This window comes from Sorex araneus, chromosome 3, assembly GCF_027595985.1.
Source record: "Sorex araneus isolate mSorAra2 chromosome 3, mSorAra2.pri, whole genome shotgun sequence".
In the NCBI taxonomy this organism is placed as follows: Eukaryota; Metazoa; Chordata; class Mammalia; order Eulipotyphla; family Soricidae; genus Sorex; species Sorex araneus.
Genome location: NC_073304.1, coordinates 35,226,922 through 35,248,855, shown reverse-complemented (window position 1 = coordinate 35,248,855; position 21,934 = coordinate 35,226,922). Strand labels below are relative to the sequence as shown.

Below are 21,934 nucleotides of genomic sequence, written 5' to 3'. Positions count from 1 at the left end.
TTTTTTTAAAGGCCACACCAAAGGCTCAAAAGTTACTCAGGTCTTGTTGCTGGTGTATGCTTGGGAGGCCACTCCTGGCAGTGCTGGGGTGGCCATGAGGTGCCATGGACTGAACCCAGACTGAATGCAAAACATGTGCTCCAGCCCCTTGAATGATCTCCACAGCCTTCAAACTATTTTTAATTAATTATTTTTGGGAAGTGCTAGGAATCAAACCCAGAACCTCATACATGCAACTGCTGTGTGGGTACAAGTGCAAATAAAGCTACTGCTGGAGCAGCAGGGTTTCATTTGTTTATGTGGTGCTGGGGATTGAACTCAGGGTCTCACACATGCAAATCAAGTGCTCTTCCACAGAGCTACATCCCTGACCCTTACTTTTTTTTTTTTTTTTTGCTTTTTGGGTCACACCCAGTGATGCTCAGGGGTTACTCCTGGCTTTGCACTCAGGAATTACTCCTGGCAGTGCTTGGGGGACCATATGGGATGCCAGCGATCGAACCTAGGTCGGCCGTGTGCAAGGCAAACGCCCTACCCGCTGTGCTATCGCTCCGGCCCGACCCTTACTTTTTTTTTTTTTTATTTGTGTTTGGGCCAGCAGTGCTCAAGGGTTACTCCTGGTTTTGTGTTCATTGATCACTCCTGGTTGGTGTTCAGGGGATCATATGTGGTGCCAGGGATCAAATCCAGGCCTTAACCCTAGTACTATCTCTCTAGCTCCCTGGACCTTACTATCTTACATTCTCCTCTGACCCCATCCCCATTTCTTGGTACTGAAATTTTTATATAGTCCTTTTTTTTAAATGGGTGCTACAAAGATTTTCTTTTATTGCTTATTCAAAGGTAGTAGCTTTCCTAAATTTGAGATAGGAAACTGGCAGGATGCAGTTTCACACACGTTGTTCACCATAGGCACCCTGCAAAGGATCCCAAAATGTGGTTTTGAATCTGTTAAAACTAGAAGGACCCAAGATGACATCCAAAGATAACTACCTGACCTGCTTTTGCTCTTTATGCCCTAACTGTAACATGTTAGCATTATAAGTCATATGCCTTCTGTGGTATGACAACTTACAGTTACTATGATAATAGGGTTTTACAGAGAACTAAAAGGAGTGGAACCCAGTTCCTGAGAAAACCTCTCCTATGTCTAAGAAAACTCATGAATAAAGTTCCGGCTTTGTGGGGCTGGAGCAATAGCACAGCGGGTAGGGCGTTTGCCTTGCACGGGGCTGACCCGGGCTCGATTCCCAGCATCCCATATAGTCCCCTGAGCACCGCCAGGGTTAATTCCTGAGTGCAGAGCCAGGAGTAACCCATGTGCATTGCCAGGTGTGATCCAAAAAGAAAAAAAAAAAGTTCCGGCTTTGCATATAATGAAAAACATATTATAAATGGCCTTTTTTTAGTTGTTTTTTCTTTGCAGACACACCTGGAAATGCTGAGGGGCTATTCCCAGTTCAATGCTTGGGGTCACTCTTGGTGGTATTTGGGGGGAGCCATGTGATGATGGGGCTTGAACCTGGGTCTCTTGCATGCAAAGCATGTGCTCAGCCCATTGAGCTTGTCCAAAGTCCCATTTCATGTCCAAAGTCAAGCAAAGCTCACTTTGCTTGCAGCTTGGAGTCCCTTTGATAATTGCTTTCTTTTGTCTATATTGAAATCACAAATTTAATTCTATTTTTATGGAGGAATAAGTGATTAACTCACTTCCATGAAAGGTTCTTTTATTCTGACAACCTTCAGACTAACTAGCAGAATCAATGCAAACCACACATATGTACACTTATGAATTCTCTCAAACCCACTCTTTAGGTGTAGCATTTCCCCACTGTGTTCCGGTGGATGGCTCCTTGTCACCTTCCTGGTCTCTGCTTAAATGTCACTTACTTAGGCTTGGTCTGGCCTCTCAATGCAATCAGTTCCCTCCTTTATCTGTGTCTTTAATAATCCCTCGTTTGCTTTGTAGTGCAGGGACTTGAACCCAGGATCATTCATGTGATCCTATAATTTTCCCTCATACCATCTACTGATAAGGATTTTTATACTCACTGAGTTCATTCACTTATTCGGTACATTCCACTGGACCGTAAGGTGCCCAGAGTCACCCTTGAGTCCATGTTTGCCTTGTTCAGTTTTATATTACTAGAGCCTATCACAGCACCTGACATATAATGGCTGCTACACACACACGCACACACATGCACACACACCCCACAAACACACACACCTACTGAATTAATGAGTATTTCCTTGGTTGTTTCATTTACACAAGTCTTTTCAATTGCATTTTTGTTCCCTTTATTGTACTGCAACCCCAAAGGGCAGAAGAGAAAATGACAATGCCCCATCCTCCCATCACTAAGCACTGAGATGGCAATTTCTTTGTTGAAAAGCTGCTGACTTCTTCAGGGCGGCTGTCTCCTAACCAAAAGTGCACCGTAATTCTATTATTGTGAAGCATCTAGGAGGGCTGTCAGAGATGCTTTTAAAGTACACTCATTGGACTTTTAGGCACCTGCGAAGACAAACTGCTCCATTACAATGAAGTATTAGCAAAAGATTGAAAAGAAGAGCGCGCGCGCGCGTTATCTGCATAGAGAACAGAAGCATCTGCGCTATTTCTCTGAAACGAAATTCAAATGGACACATCCTTCCTTGCGCGCCAGGAAGCCAGCCTCCTGCAGCAGCGCTTCTGCCCAATGGGGGGCGGCAGCTTCCCAGCAACTCCCTGGGAAAGTGTAGGTAGGAGAGAGAGAGAGAGCGAGAGATTCGCGTGCATAATCTTTTTGACTCCAACCGCTCTCCGTAGTATCTTAGCCCGCTCGAGTTTCAATACGCGTTGTTGTTTGACGAAGCCGAGTTCCATACACCGTCCGCGGCTCTCCTGATCATGGCGTCTCCGAGTTCCTTCACCTACTATTGTCCCCCATCGTCCTCCCCTGTTTGGTCAGAGCCGCTGTACAGTTTGAGGCCCGAGCACGCGCGGGAGCGGTTGCAGGACGACTCGGTGGAAACAGTCACGTCCATAGAACAGGTGAGGTGACAGAACTGGGCGAGGCGCCCGCGCGGGGGCTTCTGGGAGTGGGAGTCCGGTGTGCGGGACCGTCCGGGTACGGAACTCACCAGGGAACTACGAGTCCCACAGTGCACCGCGACGCCTCCCCTCCGGGAAGTTCCCGGTGCCCCTGTCTAGGGCTTGGGAGAAGAGGGTTTGTGAAGCCGGCTTGGGGAAGGGTCGTAGTCAGGGCTGGGCTTGGAGCAGCGTACAGTGCTGGGGTCCCCTGTGCCTGAGAGAATCGTGCTCGTGCCGGGGCACTGAGACAGTTCGGTGGGGGGACACAGCCTTCTCCATGATGCCAGGACACTAAGGGGTTCTCGGGAGGCTAGTTGTGCACTTTCCCCAACCTGTTTGTAGTTTGGAGTCAACGATGGGAAATGGAGACGATCAGGCGAAGGTCCTGCCATTCCATGCTTAATTTTTCTGACCTACAGGTTGAGGCCTGCCTCGTGGCTGGGCTTTTAGTAGTCATTCAATCATCCAACTGCCAGTTGGACATAATGGCAAAAGCTGGGTGTACAAAGAAGCAGAGCACAGTCCCTACCCGTGAGAGGGCACAGCCTGGTTGGCAAAAACTGGCAGGAAAGCAGGACATTTTGGAAAGTGCAAAAATTAAAGTATGAATTTTGGATTGATTGTCATTTACCAACGTCTCCAAGTTGGATGATGAAACCTATCACTTTCAAAAGTGGTTTAGGGAATGAGTAATGTTTTTCTTCTTATTCCCCAATTGGAATTGTTCCCAAGTTAGTTATTGTGGAAATGTTTACCCATCTGTCTCAAGGAAAATTGGTCAGGGTGATTCTTTGTAGCCTTAGCAATATCAGGGTGCTTTCCTAAAATAAAATCTCCTAGTAAGGTCAATCTTCAGGTTTTCCCTTCTAGAGACTTGCTTTGACTTTCATGCCTAAAGTTAGAAGCCCCTGTTTGGGTCAAGTTAGTGGTGATCATATATTTCGTATTTGTAACTGAAATGTAAATTACTAACCAAAGCAAGCAAGGAGTTGAGTACATACAATGGTGAGGAGAATATTTTAACTGGAGATTTATGTTTATGGATTTTCGAGTAGACAGGAAATAAATCTAGTTCTTTAGATTAGCCCACCAGTTTGTCTTTTTACAGAACATTTAAAAAATATTGGTGAGAATCTGTCAAATGAGAAACTTAAGAATGTTCGTAGTGTTTCTGAGATGGATGGTGGAGTTGATTCAGGCCAAGCTTTTTCCTTTTTATCTTACATGAGACCAGGGGTTACCTTTTATGTAGTTAACTCATTTGACGCTAGTAGAGAAGAAGGAATTGGGAGCTTCATTTAGAGACCAGAAAAGAGATTTCTCTAACTAGGAAGTTCAAGTTAAACTTAGGAACATTGCAAGAGATCAGCAAACAAGAACTTTGCTGATCTCTTTCTCTTTTTTCCTATATGGTGTTCCCTGCTACCCGAAACTAGGTTTTTCCTGTTTGGTATGTTATGACAGTTTTTTTTTTCTTTTAGTTTGTTTGAAAATGTTATTATCATGGTTTTAAATGAAAAGAAAAATTTTTTTCAGCATGACCAGACTCAGAAAACAGGGGCCAGAGTGATATACAGAGAGTAGGACATGGTTGACTTGGTTTTCCCCAGTATCCCATATGGTCGTCCAAGCCTGCCAGGAGTAATTCCTGAGTGCAGAGCCAGGACTAACCCCTGAGCATGTAGAATGTGATCCCTCCAACCTCTCACCCCCCACCCCCCAAAAAAAGAAAATACCAAATAGGTAAGTTTTCCTTTCATGATAGTAGGGCTGTCCATGCTATTTTTGAGTCAGTATGCCCTGCTTAGGTCCTACCAGAAAAATACTAGCATTTAGATCCTCAGAGCTATTAGCAATAATGAGTAATACTGAAATTAATACCAGAGTTTAGTCTGCCAAAGCTCTGGGCCAGATGTGGATTTGTGGGATCCACCTCCCTTAAAGGTCAGGGAGATTTCTCAGTGCCCAGAGTAGACCTCTTCTAATAAGTGTCTCTTTGGTATGGGGAACTAAAGGTCATTAGAGTCCCCATGGGCCTGGGGGTGCACAGGGGGTAGGGATATCATTATGTAGGAATGCAGATTATTTTCTGTTAAGTGCTCTGAAGATCCTGGAAGCTTGGAAGAATCTCTTGTTCTTGTCTCTGTCCTTCATCTTTTTCCTAATCAAAGAAGTAATCCCTGTTCTCCCAGTTTATGACTCAGAGTTGTGTAGTTGGTTGAGAGAGGATCATGCACGTGTAGTGAACATGTTCTCTTTATCTGAGAATTTCATGTGGTTACTCTCAGTAGAAATGTGAGGTCTCTCTTTGTTCTGTCTCACCCTTCTCCTTGATGTCCCTGGTCCTGGCTCAAGATATATGTATTCTTGGTTCATACTTCATATAAACACTTCTCCATGTTATTAAATATTTTTTTCTTTGCTAACCTGCTAGATGCTGTTTTGATTACTTGTCCAACCAAAGATTAACCGAGAGGGGTGAGAGGTTTTCCCCAGCACCTCGACATTTCTGATATGAAACAATAGTATTATAGAGTGTCTCAAATTTAGCCCATACTGTGTAGTAGGCAGGAGAACATCCTTTGTATTTTGTCTACAACCAGAGGTGTCAGGGGGCTACTCCTAGCTCTGTGCTCAAGGTTCTTTCCTTGTAGTGCTCTGTGGACCATGTGGTTTGGGACCCCGGAGTTTGAACCAAGGACTTCAGTTCCAGATAGTAGGGAGATATTGAAGCTTGTCCTTCTCCAGGCTGCCTTAGTGATTTAATAATCACCACAGCCCTTTACTTGATGCAAGCATGAAGCTAACTGTGCTCCATACATTGTATCATCAAGTTCTTACAAGTTTTACATTATCAGAAGGCTGAAGTTCAGAGAAGCAGGAGGTTGGTAGTTGATCAGAATACATAAGAAACCTTGATAGGACAAGTTGTTTACAGGAGACACTACTAATTTTCTTTTGATCTTTATCTAACCATTTATTCATGGGGATTTACTGACAAGTCTCAATTTTGTGTCTTTACCAGTAAAAACAAATAGCTGATTACTAGGAGATTATTAGAAGACCTGGGTAAACACAAATTTGATAATATAAATGAAAACTCTAAGCAGTGGGAAGAATTCTTACCTATGGATCCTTCTGTTTGTTCATTGATTTTTCTTTGATCCAAGAGATATCAAGTGCCAGGCAGTGTTCAAGGTGCTAGGCATAGGCAGCGAACCAAAGAGGTCAAGCCAGAGGCAAACTATTTACAAAGGAGAAAAAAATCTGACTCGATCTGGGAGTGTGGTGCAAGCACCCCCTTGGATAGCACATCCTTTGCCTGTGTGAGACCTGGGATTCTGCCCCCGGAACAACTCTACCCATCTTCTTCTGTTTCTCAGTCCTGCCAGGGCAAAATCTTGGGTCCTGAGAACTACTGGGTGTGGCTACCACAACAGCACTAGACACAACCGAATTGATTCAATCTGTCAATCAGTTACCAAATGTTAATCCTGGAGGCAAGGGTGTGGGATGGTAGCAGATTTTACAAAAGGTAATAGGGGAAAGCTTCTGTTGAAACATTTGAGCTGAAACCTAAAGTGATGTGTTTGTCCAGGGCAAAAACATTTGGGCAGAAAAAGCAGCAGCTCTGGGGGTCTGAGACAGAAGCCTGCCTGATGGGTGATGAGCCAGTGACGTTAGCAAACAAGACTAGGGAATGAAGTTGGTTCTCAAGGAGGTCTTGTGAGTAGTGATTTCAAACACCGTAATGAAGGTGGGAAGATATTGTTTTGGAAAGCTCTGCTTACCACCCCCAGATTCTTTTTACTCCCTTCTATCCTGCTCTGTACAAGTACACCCAAAGGTGGGCCTAATTGATAAGCTCCCTTGCCTTAATGGAGTCTGGTTAGTAGCCCTGGCGAGTATTGATAGGGCTTGAGCCAGCGAAAAGAGTGGGTATAGTGTGTTTGTTATTTCCTATGGCCTTGTGTGGCTGGAGCACCTCTAGACTGAAGATCATCTCCTGTAAGCCCCCTCTGCTGAGCTCTTGTTCCCTCTGACTCCTCCTCCTCAGGTCTGGGAGGCCATCAAGGACCCAAGCACTGGCTCTCCCTGTCAATGTCACTGGTCTTATTAACCTGCTTTAACCATGCCATCTGTTTCCTGCACAGAGTCAGACTGATCAGAGGGTTCACACAATCCTGCTAGCAATTGAAGAGTCTCAATTGAACTCCTAGTGATGTAGAGGAACTGAAGGTAGGGAAGTCAGTTAGGAGGCGGTGGCAATTCTCCAGACCACAGGTGATACTTAACTTGGGCCATGGTGATGGAGGTCGTGAGGCCAGCTTCTGGGTCTTATGGGGGAAGTGTATTTGACAGGCAGTCTTGCTGATGAATTTGATGCTTGAAGAACCTTTTCTGACTTTGGAGAGCTAGATGTGGTTGTACTGTTGCTTGTTTACTCTTTTTGTGTGGGAAGTTATTACTGTAAAAGTGGATTTATTTCAGGACCTTGAGAGATAGTACAATGAGTATGGCTTTTGGCTTACACATGGCTGACCTGGGTTTGATCCTCAGCATCCCATACGGTCCCCTGAGCACTGTCAGGAGTAATTCCTGAGTGCAGAGCCAGGAGTAACCCTGAGTATCTTTACTCCTGAGTTTTTGGGTTCTCGAGTGGTATATGAAAGATGTACATATGAAACATAGTGCTTGATGGGGCACTAGAGCAATAGAGCAGTGGGTAGGACCCCTGCCTTGCATGTGGCCAACCCAGGTTCAGTCCATGGGACCCCATATGATCCCTTGATCCTTGCCAGAAGTAAGCTCTCTGAATGGTCGAATGTGACCCAAAACAAAAAAACAAAATACAAAAAAAAAAAAAAAAAGGAGGGGGGAATCCTTACCTTATGGTTAGTGTATTAATGATTATTTTACTATGTTATTAGCATTAGTATGAGTCTCAGGCAGCAGGCCTGCTTTCTGAAGACTATTTCCATGGGAGGGGGGAAGTGTGGGAAGAGGGCGGCAGGATCCATGATCTGAAAGTTGGTACATCATGCAACCGGCTTTATATGTAAAGACAGTACTGTACTTGCACAGTAAGCTGTGTATGGAGAGGAATTTAATCCTCTAGTTTGTTCTAATTGGTACTTTCACTTCATCTCTGACCCCTTTTCAGTTTTGTTTGTTTGAGGGGGGCTTTCAGGCCACACTTACTGGTGTTCAGGGTGTATTCCTGGCTCAGGGATCATCTGATGGGGCCCAGAGGCCCATATGGGATGCTGGGATTCAATCCGGGTCAGCTGCGTGCAAGGCAAGCACCCTACCAGCTGTACTAGCTCTCCAGCCCACTCTGGCCTCTTTTCTAACATATTTTGCTCATTGTTGAAAAGCACAAGCTAAAGTAATGTCTGCTTAGTATAACTAATATACGTTTTTTTTGGTTGATAATGTCTCTTTAAGTATACGGTTTGGAGATACTTTTGGTTGTTCAGAAGCAGAGATCACAATAAATCAAGTTTCATGAATTTGTTCCCTAGTGTATATTAAAGTAATGTGTATTTTATTTAGCTTACACTATAGTCTATAATTGTGTGGTGATATGTCTAAAAAGAAATGTATACGGGCTGGAGAAAGATAGTATGGGGTTTGGTGCTTGTCTTGCTTGAGTCTGACCCCCGTTTGATCCTTGGGCACCACATATACCTCTTTGAGTACCACCAGGAATGACCCTTGAACACTGCTGGTGTAGCCCTTAAAGCCTAAAATTAAACCAAAAAAATCAACGTATGTTGGGCCTAGAGAGTTGACTCAATGCACTGCAGTCCCAAGTTCAGTTCCCTTCGCCACATAGTTCCCCAAGCATTACTGGGCATGTTCCCTAAATACCAAATAATAAATGAATATGCCATTATTAAATTTTTTTATTGCTATACTGCTAATCATCTTGTGAGCCTTTGGCATGTTGGAACTTTTGTTGATGGAGCATCTTCCTTGCCTGATGCTGATGGCTGCTATCTGATTAGAGCAGTTTTCTGATGATTGGGGTGGGAGTGGCAATTTCTTTTATTTGAGGAGAGGGGGCTCCCAAATAGGGATCAGGGGGGCTGAGGGCCACTCCCATTAACTCACAGCCCTTTGAGCCAGATGGTTTGGTGTGAGGATCAGAGGATGCAGTGTTGCTTGCATGTTGGGGAACATCCAAGCCTCCCAGGCAGTGCTTGAGGACCTCAGGACTATCTCCAGTGACATTTGAAGTCTCCAGAACTGCACCTGATGGTGCTTGGGTGGGGGTTGGGGGGTGGGCACATGGTGCTGAGGATTGGTATAGGGTCAGGAGTATGCAAGGCATGCTTTCTAACCCCTATGCAGTCTCCCTAGCTTCACAGTTTAATAATGAAGTTTGTCACATCAGTTGCTTCTTCCTTTCACAAAAAAATTTCTCTGTAGCAGGTGATGTTGTTGTTTGTTTGTTTGGGCCACACCCAGTCGTGCTTAGGGCTTTCTTCTGTCTCTGTGTTTAGGGATCACTTCAGGAGGGTTCAGGGGATCATATGGAATTCTGGGGATTGAACCCAGGTGGGCTGTGTCAAGGCAAGGGCAAGGTTGTAATATCTCTCTGATAGGATTTTAACTATCCCTGATAGAATTTCTTTGAAAATTGTGGTCAGTGCTCTCAATCTCTGCTGCTGCTCTATCAACTATGTGGCTGTGTAGCCTAAATCCTTTGTTGTCGTTGCAACATTGCACAGCATCCTCACTAGGAGCAGTTTCCATCTTAAGGAACAACATTTTTTGCTCATCCACAGGAAGCTCCTCATCTGTTCGAGTTTTTATCATGAGATCATTGCAATGCAGTTTCACACCTTCAGACTCTACTTGTAATTCTTGTTCTTTTTCTATTTGCATCTTTTCTCCACTGAAGACTTGAACCCCTCAAAATCATTCACAAAATTTAGAATCTTTTCACCCAATGAAACTCCTGTCCTGCTATTTTGACATCCCATGCATCACCATTGTCCTTAATAGCATTTAGAATGGTGATTCCTTTCCAGAAGTTTTACAGGTTTCTTTGCCAAGATCCATCAGAGGAATCACTTATCTATGCAAGTTAGCCTATGAAATGGATTTTTTAAGTAATAAGACTTGAAAGTCATACGACTCCTTCATCCATGAGCTGCAGAGCGAATGCTGTGTCAGCAGGCAAGAAAATAACTCAAGTCTCCTTGTATATTTCCATTACAGCCCGTGGGCGACCAGGTGCATTGTCAGTGAGCAATGATATTTTGAAAGTAATCTTTTTCTACCAAAGCATTATGTCTCAACAGTGGACTTTAAATATTCAGTAAACCATGCTGTGAGCAGATGTGCTGTCATCCAGGCTTTGTTTTTCCATTTTTAGAGCACAGGCAGAGTGTACTTAGCATAATTCTTAAGGTCCCTAGGATTTTCTGAATAGTAAGTGAATGTTGGCTTCAACTGAAAGTTATAAGCTGCATCAGCCAGAATAGGAATGTTGACCTGTTGATTTGAACCCTTGAAGCCAGGCACTGACTGCTCTCTAGATATGAAGGTCTTTTTTGTCATTTCCCCCCAGTAGGTGGCTGTTTAGTTTACACTGAAAATCTGCTTAATGTAGCCACCTTCATTGTTAATTTTTGTTAGATCTTGCCATAATGTCCACAACTTCTAACACACACCTGCTGCCTCATTTTGCCCATTGCTCTTGTAGAGAAAAATCTTTCTTTAAATCTTGTGGACTATCCTTTGCTCACATCAGACTTTACTGCTGTAGTGTCCTCACCTTGCTCAGCCTTCAAGTAATTGAAAGGTTCTTTCTCTTTAGGACCTTCCTCTGGACCTGGTTTGGCCTAGGCAACATTGAGGAGGAAGGGATCTCCTATCCAAATCACTCAAACTTTCTCCATATTAACAACAAGGCTGTTTTGCTTTCTCTAATTCCTGTGTTCAGTGGAGTATCACTTTTCAGTTCCTTCAACAGCTTTTCCTTTAAGAGGCCAGAAAGATAATACAGGGGATAAAGTGCTTGTCTTGAAAGCAGCCCACTATGGTTCAGTTCCCCAACACTGTTTGAGGCCATCCCACACTACCAGGAGTGATCGCCTGGGTCCCCAGGCCCCATCAGGAGAGATGAGTGCAAAGCCATGAGTAAGCCCTGAGCCAGGTGTGTGCTCCTTCCCACCCCCACCCCCCACAAAAATTCAAAGCAAACAAAACAAAAAGAATCTGGTATTGGGGCCAGAGCAATAGTATAGCAGGTAGGCTGTTTCCCTTGCACACAGCTGACCCGGGTTCAATCCTCCATGAACCCGGGTCAGCACCCACCATGGTCCCCTGAGCCTGCTAGGAGCTCTCTGCGTTCCGAGTCAGGAATAAATCCTGAGCACTGCTGGGTATGGTCCAAGCACCATATAAATAAGGAGACCTACTCAACCTTGATTTTTACATAGAATACTGTAGGAGGTTCTTTTGTCTAGAAAGGCATTTCACTTTACAGAAAATGTACCTAAATATAAATTGTTAGGGTTTTTACAAAATTGTTTGTTTGGGCCATAAACAGTGTTACTTGGGGGTCACTACTCCAGTGCTTGGGGTTGTTCCTAGTGGTATTTGGGTACCTAGGTTGTGCTGAGGATAAAATCCGGGGCCCTCACATGCAAAACATGTGTTCCACACCTTTGAACTATCTCTCCAGCCTCAAACAGTTACATTTTAAATGAGGATAAAATCATGACTCATTCAAACATAAAATGAACACGTCAAAGACTTTTATTTAACTCAGGGAACCAGTGGGCTATTACAGCTCGTTTAGAAGAGAACACAAAGTACCACACAGTCAGACAAGGAATGTTGCAATGGCTTTACAAATAGATGTGAAACTGGTCAAATGCAGAGTGATAATTCACTGCACATTGCCAACTATAATCCGCGTTTCTGTGGGCAGAAATGATTTGCATCACTATGGTTTTCTACAAATTAACTCCTACCTCTGTGGAGTTGTGAAATAGCCTAGGCAAGGATGAAGATGGAGATAACCTAGTGGATCATGTAGCCAGAACAGAAATTTGTGGGTGAAGAGTAATCAGGAATTAAACTTCGAATCTTGCACAAGCTGACCCCTGTGAGTTTTTGTTGTGGTCTTGTGCGTCCACACATGTGTGTATGTCTATATGAATAGTCTTTTTTCTTTTTTAAGCTTTGGAAGACGAGAAGCTCATGCCCTTTCACCCACAAATAGTAAAACATACAATCTCCTAAGAATGGCATTCTTTTATTCTCTTATTTAAAGACAATAACATCACTCCTAAGAAATTCTATACTGTCATCTAATGTCCAGTGATTTTTAATCCCCCCAATTGCTCTAGGGTTCTTTATTTTTGTTTTGTTTTGGGGCCACACCTGGTGGCGCTCAGAGGACCAGGTGGTGCCAGGGATCTAACCTGGGCCTCCCTTTTCACTGTCTCAAGTCCCACAGACTTCTTTTTATATCCTGCTTATGTGTGTTTGTGTGATCAACTATTGTTCAGTCAGTTTCCTGTTTTTAGGGTGCTTTAAAATTCAGAAGAGGGGCTGGAGCAATAGCACAGCGGGTAGGGCGTTTGCCTTTCACGCGGCCGACCCGGGTTCGATTCCCAGCATCCCATATGGTCCCCTGAGCACCGCTAGGAGTCATTCCTGAGTGCAGAGCCAGGAGTAACCCCTGTGCATCGCCAGGTGTGACCCAAAAAGCAAAAAAAAAAAAAATAAAATAAAATAAAATAAAATTCAGAAGAGCTGGGGCTGGAGTGATAGCACAGCAGGTAGGGCGTTTGCCTTGCATGCGGCCTACCTGGGTTCGATTCCCAGCATCCCATATGGTCCCCTGAGCCAGGGTAATTCCTGAGTGTAGAGCCAGGAATGGGCTGGAGCTATAGCACAGTGGTTGGGTGTTCGCCTTTCACACCGGCGACCTGTGTTCGATTCCTCTGCCCCTCTCGGAGAGCCCGCACGGCAGAGCCAGGCAAGCTCCCCATGGCGTATTTGATGTGCCAAAAACAGTAGCAATAAGTCTCTCAATGAGAGACGTTACTGGTGCCTGCTCGAACAAATCGATGAGCAACGGGGTGACAGTGACAGAGCCAGGAGTGACTCCTGTGCATGGCCGGGTGTGACCCAAAAAGAAAAAAAATATTCAGAAGAGCTAATCCCTGGGGACTGAGTTTTCTGCTGCCTAAAGCTGGTGGCCTTTCAGCAGTTCCTTCAGCTGTGTTTCTGAAATGGATGTGATGCGTTGGACTGCAGCCCTTCTCCTCACAGAGCCACTTCACTTTCATTAACCCAGTTACACTCTGGTGCCTTGTGCCCCAGGGGGGAAAAAACGAACCTGTGGGCCCTCTGCTAGTTATGCAAAAGAAAGCGATCTGTTGTTATGGCGCTGTTAATCAGCCGTTGTGTCACACTCGGTAACTGCCTTGCTTGTGGGAATTCTCCAGGAGGAAGGATAGGTGGATGAGAATAGAATACTCTGCCCTATTCTAGAATACTCTTGGCATGGGAAAGAAGTATGGAGATTCAAGATCAAATGAAAGCATGAGAAAAATGGACATGCCTTAACATCCCTGTATTTAACTGGTTTTAAAAAAAAATCTGGGGACTAGGAAGATTGCTCAAAGGGCTAGTGTCTGTTCTTTGTGGGAAGCCCAGATTTGACCCCCAGCACTGTGTGGCTCTCCAGTATCACCAGGAGAGACCTCCAAGGGAACAAGCTCGGAATAGCCCTTGATTGCTGCCAGGTGTGGCACAATGAAACAAAACAAAATAGTCTGAGAATCACGCAATAGAGTCTTCCACATTCTTCCTGACTTAGAGGTAACTTAAAAAAAGAAACAAAACCTAGAAAACAAGTCAGTGATCCTTGGGTGTGAGGATACATATGACATTGGGCTCTCACTTGTGCCTCTGAGGATACATATGACATTGGGGCTCTCACTTGTGCCTCCGAGGATACATATGACATTGGGGCTGTCACTTGTGCCTCCGAGGATACATATGACATTGGGGCTCTCACTTGTGCCTCCAACGTGTAGGCTATACACTGCAGCCCTCTGAACCATTACCCCAGCCCCTCAGGTAACTTTTTTATTTTTTGCTTTTATTAGGGGGCCGCAGGGGGTTGGGCCATACCTAGCAATGCTCAAGGATTACTTCTGACTGTGCTCAGGAATCCTGGCAGGTCTTAGGGGACCCTATGGCACACCTCAGGGGCTCAGGTACAAGGAGATAGAACCTTGGCCAGCCTAATTCAAGGCAAATGCTTTCATGGAATTTTTTTTAATAGTTAGATTCTATTTTCTTTTACTTAAGATGAGAGTTTGATTTTATTTTCTTAATTGCAGTGCTGAGAATTGAACCCAGGACCTCACACATTCACACATCCCCAGCCAAACCTTTATTTTTAACATTTTTTTCTTTTTAGTGCTGTAGAACCAAGGGTTCAAGTGTGCAAAGAATGTGATTTTACTGTTGAACCACATCCCTATCTCTGATTCTCTAATACCTTTTTTTTTTTAGCTCTGTACTGAAGAATCACTCTTGGCAGGGCTTAGGGGGCCATATGGGGTACAGGGGATCGAACCTGGGTCAGTTGCATGTAAGTTGCAGGCAAGTGCTTTAACTCCTGTACTATCTTCTGGCCTTGTTCTTTACATCTTAAATCCAATGAAAGTGCTCACCTATCCCCTTAATTAATATAAAAAAGGAGAAGGGCCTGCCTTTCTCTGGAATCCTCCTTAGAAGACCTCTCCCATACTACAGCTTTCCTGCCTTCTTTCCCTTTTTTTCTATCCTTTTGAATAAAATCTCTTATGAATTTGGCCAGTAAGGGTTTAAGGCAAACACCCAATTCGCTGTACTGCCTCTCTGTCCCCTCTAGCACTGGCAATTTTTTAATTGTTATAGCTCTTACTTATAGGTAATAGGCACATTTTATGACCATGTCCCTTAGTTTTGTTTGAGAAGCAGAATTTCTAAATCTGCCAACCTGGTGGAGATCCTCAGACCATCCCTAGGTATTAGAAGGATTCTGAGAACTCAATATGTGGTTATTTACACAGTTACGATTTATTACAGCAAGAGGCTGCAGAGCAGGAGGAACTAAATGTCTCGTGGGGTGAAGTCTGGTGGAAACCGGACCACAAGCTCCCAGAGTCCTCTCTCTCTGTAGAGTCACATAAATGTGCTTTATTCCTCTGGGATTGACTTGGAACAACACAGGCGAAGGGCTACCTACTGGGACTGTGGTGCTCATGGTTTTCACTGGTGAGGCAGCCCTGCTCCACATTCCGGACTCCAGAAGGAAAGTAGTTGCTTCATATAAACCACGTTGCCTTGGGGATAGGGCTGTTCTGTCAGGGCTGGGAGCTGTGAGACCCTGACCAAAACCCAGCTGCCCAGGAGCCGTCCAAGGTCGCACCTTTCCAACAGGCCTTTCTACAGAGAGCATTCTTGGGTCTGTTACGGAAACTTTTTTGTTTTGTGGGGTTTTTCTTTTGGGGGTGGTGTGAAAGAGGTGGGATTTGGCCCAACAGCTGGCAGTACTCAGGGCTTTACTTTTGGCTCTGTCCTGAGGATCACTCCTGGTGGCGCTCAGAGGACAATTTGTGGTGCTAGGGATTTGAACCCTCACGCAACGCAAGCACCTTACCTCCTGTATTATGTCTCTGGCCCTATGGAAACTCTTTCACGTATAGGCACTTCTTCCTTTCCTTTTGCTGGCAAACTGGAACATTCCAAGAATGCTGGTGTCTTCCTGGTAGGGACAGACTCACTCAGATCTATAAAAATAAGATATCTTCATTATACCCTACTTGTCTACTTGTTCCTTAAAGAATACTAGCAAGATTTAGTAACATAAAAAGCATTTTTTAAAAACATAGGATGTTGCATGTTTGGGGGATTACTTTTATTTTCTCATCTCCAGATGAGTACAATTTAATTTTTAAATTATTCCTTGTTTTAAGGATTGCAGACATTTCTTTTTCTCTTCCTTTATTCCTTCCTTCCTTCCTTCCTTCCTTCCTTCCTTCCTTCCTTCCTTCCTTCCTTCCTTCCTTCCTTCCTTCCTTCCTTCCTTCCTCCCTCCCTCCCTCCCTCCCTCCCTCCCTCCCTCCCTCCCTCCCTCCCTCCCTCCCTCCCTCCCTCCCTCTCTCTCTCTCTCTCTCTCTCTCTTTCTTTCTTTCTTTCTTTCTTTCTTTCTTTCTTTCTTTCTTTCTTTCTTTCTTTCTTTCTTTCCCACACCCGGCGATGCACAGGGGTTACTCCTGGCTCATGCACTTATGTACTCAGGAATTACTCTTGGTGGTGCTCAGGGGACCATATGGGATGCTGGGAATCGAACCTGGGTCGGCCCCGTGCAAGGCAAACGCCCTACCCGCTGTGCTATTGCTCCAGCCCAGCAGACTTATTTCTAAGTGTTACTTTTTATGTTGCACTCTGAAAACTATACCATGCGTTCTGAGAAAATATTTCTTTTCAATTAAAAAATACATCAGGGGGGCTGGAGCGATAGTGCAGCGGGTAGGGCATTTGCCTTGCATGCAGCTGACCCAGATTCAGTTCCCAGCATTTCATATGGTCCCATGAGTACCTCCAGGAGTCATTCCTGAGTGCAAAGCTAGGAGTAACCCCTGTGTATCACCGGGTGTGACACAAAATGAAAAAAAAAAAAATCAGGGGCTGGAGCAATAGTAAAGCAAGGTACTTGCCTCGCCTGCAGCCAACCTGGGTTTGATCCCCAGGATAAGCGAAAAAGTGTATCCTGAGCACTTGGCTCACTGGGTAAAGTGCCTACCTTACAAGAATCAGACCTAGGTTTGATCCCTAACATTTCAAAAAAGAAAAAGAAAAAAAGGCCAATCCTAAAGATGATCCATAGAGTGAGAGTGAATATTTGCAATAATGTATCTAGTAAGGGACATGTATCTAGAATATGTAAGGAATTGTTATGATTCAATAAAAAGATGGCCTAATTTTAAAAAATGATTGAAGTATCTGAGTAGACATTCCTCCAAAGTATCTATACAAATGGCCATAGGCCCATAGAAATATGTTTAATGTCATCAGCCATTAGAGAATGAAATAAGCATTGCACTGTGATGCTGTTCACAGCCCTATAGTAAACAACACATAATAAAATACATTAGTGAGTAGGTGAAAAATTAGAACCACTATACTTTGCTCACAGGAATGTAAAATTTTAAATGCAGCCACTTTTGAAAACAATCAGCCTGTTCTTCATAAAGTGAGAAATGCAAACTTGTACAAGAATATGCATAGCAGCGTTACTCATAATGGCCCCAAAGCAAAACAACCCAATATCAACTGATGAATGTCTTAGTGAAACGGAATCTTATTTGGAAAGCAAAAGGAACGAAGGGTCTAAGGATGTGGCTTAGAGGTGGAGCACGCGCTCTGCATGTGGGAGGCCCAGGGCTCCATCTCCAGCACCATCCCGTGTCACTCTAACGCATTTCCCAGCACTGCTGGGTATGATTCCTCTGCACCATGGGTATGATCCCCAGAACCACAGCAAGTAATCCCCTGGAACTGCAATGGAGTATGTGATGCCAGCATTATACATATCAGTGTGCAGTCCCCAACACTTCAGTACCAGCAGCAACAGTAACAGTGACAGTATTTGAATATGCAAAAGAAAAAGGAGGCATGAATAAAGTACTGGTATGTACAACCGTGTGGGTAGAGCTCAGAAACAGGCTAAGTTGAGTAAGCCACTCACAAGGGTCAGTTGATTCCATTTATGGGAGCTCTCTAGAACAGGAAAATCTGTAGAGTAGAAATTAGATTAGGAGGTGATAGGACTTGGGGAAGGAAAGAAGATCAGTGTTGATAGCTAATGAATTTGGGGCTTCTTTCAGCCATAGTGAAGGTGTTCTAAAAGTGATTGTGGTCAGTGGGCAGGGTGTTTGCCTTGCACACGGCCAACCCAGGTTCGAATCCCAGCATCCCATATGGTCCCCTGAGCACCGCCAGGAGTAATTCCTGAGTGCAGAGCCAGGAGTAACCCCTGTGCATTGCCGGGTGTGACCCCCCCAAAAAACAAAAAAAAAGTGATTGTGGGGGCCAGAAAAATGGTACAGGTATTAAGGCACATACCTTGCATATGACTCAGCTTGGTTGGATTCCCAACACAGCATATAATTCCTCAGCATCATCAGGAGTTATCCCTGACCACAAATCTAGGGAGTATACCATAAGTACCATTGGCCAAAAACCAGCCCCCACAAGTTGATTGTGATGGTGGATACCTAACTCTGTGAATATCCTGGAAACTGTTAGCTCGTATTGATTATTGTGCTAGGAATCAAACTCAAGACCTCATTCACATGTTCTACCAATGAGCTGTAATCCCAGTCTGAAGTGTCACTGTCACTGTCACTGTCATCCCGTTGCTCATCGATTTGTTGGAGCGGGCACCAGTAACATCTCTCATTGTGAGACTTATTGTTACTGTTTTTGGCATATCGAATATGCCACGGGTAGCTTGCCAGGCTCTGCCATGTGGGTGTGATACTCTCGGTAGCTTGCCGGGCTCTCTGAAAGGGGCAGAGGAATCGAACACGGGTTGGCCAGTGAAAGGCAAATACCCTACCGCTGTGCTATCGCTCCAGCCTGGTCTGAAGTGTACACTTTGTTATTTTGAGGGAAGCACACTTGGCAGTGTCCAGAGGCTATGCCCTGCTTAGTGCATGGGACTTGCTTCTGGTACTGCCAGGTCAATCATGTGGTTCCAGGGACCCATTGGGCCTCCAGCTTGCAAAGCATATGCTCAGTCCTTTGAGCTATCTCCCCAGCTCAGGAATTGTACATTTTGAATGAGTGAATTGAATGTGTGAATTATAGCTCTGTAAGGCTATTAGAAAAAATTACCTGTATTTAAGACAAAAGTGTGAACTGTCTGTGCATTATTATGAGCAGCTGATCCATCATACTCAGGTAGCCATTAGATCTCATTAGGATTAGAATTAGAATTAGATGATGGGACATGAGTCAGTTATGACAGCACTGCAGTAACACCCATTCATTATGAAGATGGGTGATCAGGAAATCTACAGAGACATGGCACTAGGGGAATATTTTATGCTTTTTCTGCTTTGTGGAATGACGTGCCTCAGGGTCTTTGTTGGGTACCAGAATTTAGAAACCATTTTCCTCATCTGGGGCTGCCTATGTCCCCTGAGCAGGAGCTGAAGGTGGGCCATCTCACTGAGTAGTTTTTGGCCTGAAGCTTTTCTTCCTAACTGCTGAGTGCTGAGATGATAGACTTTTCCATGAGCCTCTAAGTTTTGTGTGCATTGTTGAGGGGCTTAGCAGTGGTCTGGGACCACCAGGATCATATCTGGCAGTGCTGGTGGTGTTGAGGAATGACCATATAGTGTGAGGGATCAAGCCTAGGACCTTACATGTGCTAGGCATATACTCTACCTCTGAGCCACATTCTCAGCCCCAGCTGTTGAATGTTAAGTTATGTAGATTTGAATTGACTTATAGTATCACTTCACACTTGTATCACTTGTCATCCCATTGATCTTCGATTTGCTCGAGGGGGTGCCAGTAATGTCCCTGTCGCATGCTAGTGTAGCCCAATGGCATCTCCTCGCTCCAGGAACACGAAGAGCCTCAAACCATTTGTTCATATTTTGAAGAAGAAGTCTGACCATCTTGTAGGTGGGCGGCCATGCGGTCTTTTGACGTCCCGTGGAATCCAGTTGGTAACAGCTCTAGTCCAGCGGTCATCTCTGAATCGCATTACGTGTCTGGCCCATCTGATTTTTGACGCCTTGGCAAATGAGACAGCGTCCCTGATTCTTGATCGTCCACGGAGGTCGGAACTCCGGATTCCTTCTCTCACTTGAGTGAAACGTGATACTCCAAGCATAGCTCTTTTGATTCCTCTCTGGGATGTACGAACAGCGTTTTCATCCTGTTTTCATAGGGCCCAGGTCTCTGAGGCATATGTTAGTGCAGGAAGAACGGTGGAGTCGAAAAGATGTGCCCTGAGCTGGAGGTTCTTCGTCCTCTTAGACACAAGAGCTTTGACGCTCTTGAAGGCATTCCATGCCGCTCTCTTCCTTCTGTGCAGCCCAGGTGCCAGGTCGTTTGTCATGTTGAGTTCTCGACCTAGGTACACATAACTTGCATTTGGAGATGTTTGTACCGTTGAGGGCAAATGGAACATCAGGATCTAGTCCATTTCTCATGAACATTGTCTTTGTGAGGTTCAGCTGCAGTCCGACCTTTCCACACTCACGGTCAAAGTCATCTAGCATTTGTGCCGCTTGGCTGATATTTGGTGTTATGAAAACGATGTCTTATAGTAGGGTAAAGAAAATGAGTTTTGGACTGGGCAGATAGCCCAAAGAACTGAGTGCATGCTTCCTGTGCTGGAGACCCGGGTTTGATCCCTGGAACCACGTGGCCTCCAAAGCACCAAGCTGAGAATAGCCCCATGCATTACCTGTTGTGTCCCCCAAATCACAAACTAAAAGTTATCTCCACCCCTTAAATTGTTGGTTTGGTTTGGTTTGGGGACCATAACTAGAGTGCTCAGGGCATTACTCTTGGCTCTGCCCTCAAGGATTACTCCTAGCAAGGCTTGGGTTTTGGGGATTGAACCCAGGTCAGGATAGCTTACATGCAAGACCTTGGTTGCTATATTAGCTCTCCAATGCCTTCAGGTTTTTTGTTTGTTTGTTTGCATTATTTACAATTCATGCATTTCCCCCCTTTTCTTCTTTCTGTCTCTGTCTCTCTCTTTCTCTCTGTCTCTCTCTCTCTCTCTGGTTTTGGAGTCATACTCAGCGATGCTCAGAACTTACTCCTGGCTCTGTGCTAAGGGTTCACTCCTGGTGGAGTGAACAGGGGATTTGGAACGAGAGCTACTGAATGCCAGGCAAGTGCCTTAACCCCTGTACTGTCTCTCTGGCCTCCCTTTGGTTCTGTGTGGCCTGATGATCTGGGATCCTTTTATTTTTTGGTGGAATTGTGCAGTTGTGTGTGTTGGGAGTTGGGGATTGGGTTAGCTGTGTGCAAGACAAGTTCCCTACCTGCTATCTTATCTCTCTGACTCTGGAATTCATGCATTTTCTTAGTCCTACCGGTGCCCTGGTAAATATCTTATTAATACAGTTTTCTTACGTGCTTTTCCTAACCCGTTTCTGCTTACAGCTAAGCAAGGTCTAACTGCAGAGCGCAGTCTTTGTTCCATTTAGCCCGATGCTTCCCACCAATCCCCAGTGAATGTCTGGAATGGAAAAGCATGATGAAGAATCTAGGACAACTTTCTCCTTCCTCTTGGGACAGCTTCTCAGAGCAGTCTGTTTTCGAAATATTGTACATTCTTAGCCAGATCGTGCCCCAAATTTGTGTTTAAAGATAAATCTTAAAGCATTTCCCAAAACCAAATGTAAATGAGTATTGGATGGGTTGTCATTTCAGATGGTTGACAGTATTGCTTCTTTCAGCATTGCCAATAAGTTCTGCTCCTTGTCACCCAGGGACTAGAAGCCCTCACTCAAGTGGGTGTTCCAGAAATGAAGAGTACGTTTTTGAAATTTCCCAGAGAGGACATTAGTATGTATCTTGAAATCTGAAATGCCTCCCCCAGAGCTGGGAGCTCGCATTGCTGAGGCCCTGTCTCTTGTTCCCAGGGCCCTCTCCTTTGCCAAACCCCTTCTGACCCAGGCTGACACATGTCGCCACAGTACTGTGGCATGTGTTAAGAAGACAGTAATCTAGACTATATTTTTGGTTTTGTTTTCTTTGGGGGTTTTGGGCCCCACCCAGTGGTGCTACTCT

At 44.7% G+C, this 21,934-nt stretch overlaps 1 protein-coding gene across 1 annotated transcript in view; it reads left to right on the top strand.

Moving 5' to 3' along the window:
• Positions 1-2,755: 2,755 nt before the first annotated feature.
• Positions 2,756-21,934, top strand: part of FNTB (farnesyltransferase, CAAX box, beta) — a 71,325-nt gene continuing 52,146 nt past the window's right edge. The window contains exon 1 of the mRNA XM_004612351.2: positions 2,756-3,037. Within this exon, the coding sequence (XP_004612408.1) occupies positions 2,894-3,037 (144 nt within the window). The 5' untranslated portion in view covers positions 2,756-2,893. The remainder of the gene's footprint in view (positions 3,038-21,934) is intronic.